At 34.1% G+C, this 3591-nt stretch overlaps 1 protein-coding gene across 1 annotated transcript in view; it reads left to right on the forward strand.

Annotated features, from left to right (window-relative positions):
- Nucleotides 1-1607, forward strand: part of LOC106880242 (porphobilinogen deaminase) — an 8497-nt gene extending 6890 nt beyond the window's left edge. The window contains exons 8-9 of the mRNA XM_052975204.1: nt 778-879; nt 1031-1607. Coding sequence (XP_052831164.1) covers nt 778-879; nt 1031-1216 — 288 coding nt within the window. The 3' untranslated portion in view covers nt 1217-1607. The remainder of the gene's footprint in view (nt 1-777; nt 880-1030) is intronic.
- The last annotated feature ends 1984 nt before the right edge of the window (nt 1608-3591 follow it).

The following is a 3591-nucleotide window of genomic DNA, read 5'->3' on the forward strand; positions in this document are numbered from 1 at the left end:
CCCCCCCCACCCCAAAAAGCATGAAAGACAAAGTCAAGCTCAACAGAATTTGAAGTCAGAACGTAGAGACAGACGAAATACTGCTAAGCATTTTGCCCAGCATGCTAACGATTCTATCTGCTCATTGTCTATTAGAAGATAATATTGAAAAGTGGTTTAGGGTTGTGAACGACAGAATAATTAGCATGCTTGACAAAATGCTTAGTGGCATTTCATCTGTCTTTACATTCTCAGTTCAAATCCACCTTTTGTTTTTTCAGAGTTGATAAAATGAGTATCAGTTGAGCACTAGGGTAGATGTAATCGACTTAACCCCTCCTCTGAAATTGCTCTAATATTAAAATGTGGTTAAGGAAGCAGTTTCATTCACCTCTAAAGCAATATGTTGATGGTGTTTATGTAATATTCTTCAATAAAGAATACAATCTAGTTCAACTAGTTGCCTGGCCCAAGTTTGATACTTGGTTCAAATGAGAGATCTTGTGACCTAACCTAAATTGTAATGTGGCTTAAATTGGTGACCTCTCTCAAATTGTTTGCTTGGACCATGTTGGTGACTCGGCACAAACTGATGGCTTGCACAAACAGGTTGTTTCATTTTAGTTTCAATAGATTACAATCATCATCATCATTTAATGTCCATTTTCCATGCTGGCATAGGTTGGACAAATCTATCTAACATTTGAAAGAAGGAAAAATTCAGTGTAGATTTTAAATAATTCATGAGTTATTCTTGTCAGAATCTATAAGTTTTCTGGGGTTTTCTTCTCATTCCAGTTGACTATTAAAGCTGGCATCTTCAGTAAAGATGGCTCAGAATGTATCATAGATGTAGCAGAAGTACAGCTTCCAGGAGATGAAGAGCCTCCATTGAAAAAGGTAAGCTAATATATTGTCTCTCTCTCTCTCTCTCTTGTTTGGTACAAAATGCACTCTTTTTTTATATCGTTAGTGGGATGATAATTTTAAAATTACTCCAACAATAATAATAATAACATTTTCTGATACAATTTCTTAAATTCTGTTGCAGGATGACCTTGGTGAGGCAGACTACACACACATTGTGGCACCAAACATTTCATCAGGTAGACTTAAGGCAGCCAGGAATGTTGGCATTGAACTGGCAGAGAAACTTCTGACAGACGAAGGTCGGAAAATATTGGAGGCAGCAAAGCAAGCAGTGGCAAAAATAAAGGACATCTGCAAGAAGACATGATTATTTAGGAGAATGAAATGATAGTTGAGATGATGATGCTGGTGATGGGGGAATGTTCCAACTTTGCTAATATCTAGCATTCTCAGTGTTAGATACTTCTTGAAATAAACGAACAAAGGGTGCTAAATATACATGTAGACTACTTACATTAATACACACAAACACACACGCGCAAGCACAAACCCCAATGTTATTAATGCTAGGAGAATAACTGCATGAACAAATATGTGCCTCTATATAGATGGGAATGTATGTATCTATAAGTATGGCTGGCTTGTATGTGTTTTATTTATCTAATACATACATCATTATAATTCCATGGAGCAAACAAATGTATGTGTGGTGAGTGTGTATATATATATGTATATATATATATATATATATATATATATATATATATATATATATATATATATATATATATATATATATATATATATATGTGCATACACACCCATGCACATATATTTTTTTCTGTTGAGAAAACTACCTAGAAAACTCAATTCAATTCAGCTGAGTAATTAATATATTATGCAGTCTTTGCAGCCAAGACTGTACTTTCATATCATTTCTTTTGGAAGTTTCTTTTTTTTTTCTTTTTTTTTTTCCAGAGATATAGAATAAGTGTACACCCATTGCTAGCAGCATTTTACATGTATATATAATTGTTAAAATACTGATATTGGTATAAAATTTTTCTAAAATGAAAATCTTTGCTTTCTGTTTTATAGGAGGTTTCTGGGATTTTTTCATTCCTCCCTTTAGAAAGTTCTAACCATTTAGCATTTAAACCAGCCATATCCAGCCCAAATATTCTGCCTGTTTTCTCTTCAAACAGGCCATACTCTACAATATCATTTTATTGTACATTAACCCTTATAACACAAATGAGCTGATCAGCTTGCTATTTATACAGGATGTGGCTGAAGTAACGCCCTTTTGTATTTGAGTTTTCTAGTTTCTAATTGAGCTTCTTTTTTATTTCCTAAAACTTCTTCAGTTTTTTTCATTAGTTTATTATTTGTTTCTTTAAGTAATGCAATAAATTTGTCTTCAGTAAAAAAATTACTTAAACTATATACTATAGTATATAATCTATATATTGTATATATAAACTATATATACTATAAAAGTTATTAAATGCAAAAAGGGCATTACTTCTGCTGTACCCTGTATATTAGAAAGAAGAGCCATTTTCTGCAAGAATATGGTTAAATTTTTCTTTCTAATTTTAGAACAAGGCCAGCAGTTTTGAGGGGAGGGAATAGTTGATTACATTGAGCCCTGTTCTAAAATGGTACTTATTTTATCAACCCTGAAAGGATGAAAGGAAAAAAGAACACCCTTGGCTGTATTTGAATTCAGGACATAAAGAGCTAAAAGAAATTCCCCGATGCATTTTGTCTAGCATGATAACAATTCTACCAACTCACCACCTTAGAACTTGGTAAAATTGGTAGAGCATTGGATATGATCTTTTGTATTATTAAGTTAGATCTATTTATGTTCTAAGTTCAAATCCCATCCTCATGACTTTGACTTTCTTCCTTCTTCAGTCAGTAAAGTAAGAACGAGGCAAAAGTGAGGCAATATAATCATGACAGGAATTATTAGAGCATGTGATAAAATACCTAGTGGTAATGAATTACAGTCCTTTACAAACATCCACTCTTCCATACTTGCATGGTCCAGATAGAATTTGTTGAGGCAGAATTTTCTAGGGTCAGACGGAATTTATTGAGGCTGATTTTTCTAGGAGTAGCTGACCCTCCTGTCATCAATCCTCACCTGTTGCCATACAAGGTAATATTTTCCCAAAGCTAGACGTTTTTCACAGAAGACTGGGAACAAACTTGTTTGTATGAGAGTAATGCTCGCTTGCAGCCATCACATGATATTTAGACAAGGGTACACACAAACATATATATAGTTCAAATTTATAGAAAACAAGTTGAAGACAGATGTAGGAACAAGTAGGTGTATTAGTTTAATGCTCAGGAAAATTGGAAAAATCTTTTACGTTTCCAGCCTATATGCTCTTTGACAGAAAGGATTAAGAGAAGGAAAAAATGGAGACAGAATGAAAAAAAAAACAGAAAAATGTGCAGAATTCAATGGTCCAACATGGTGAGATGACTGGAATAAAGAAATTGAATGGAAGGGAGATAATAATAGTCATAAAAGTGACCCCCAACGAACTCAGGTGCGGAAGCTCGTGTGTATATGAGAATGGTGTGTCTGAAGGAGGGGTCGTGTGTGTATATGTATGGACGTGTGTATATGGGTGAGACTAACGTGTGTGTGTTGTGTGTAGCTGTTCAGTTGGTGTGTGCATGTGTATATTTGTGGGACGAAAGTTATCTGAAGCTTTTAAG

Source organism: Octopus bimaculoides, chromosome 20 (genome assembly GCF_001194135.2).
Source record: "Octopus bimaculoides isolate UCB-OBI-ISO-001 chromosome 20, ASM119413v2, whole genome shotgun sequence".
Lineage (NCBI taxonomy): Eukaryota > Metazoa > Mollusca > Cephalopoda > Octopoda > Octopodidae > Octopus > Octopus bimaculoides.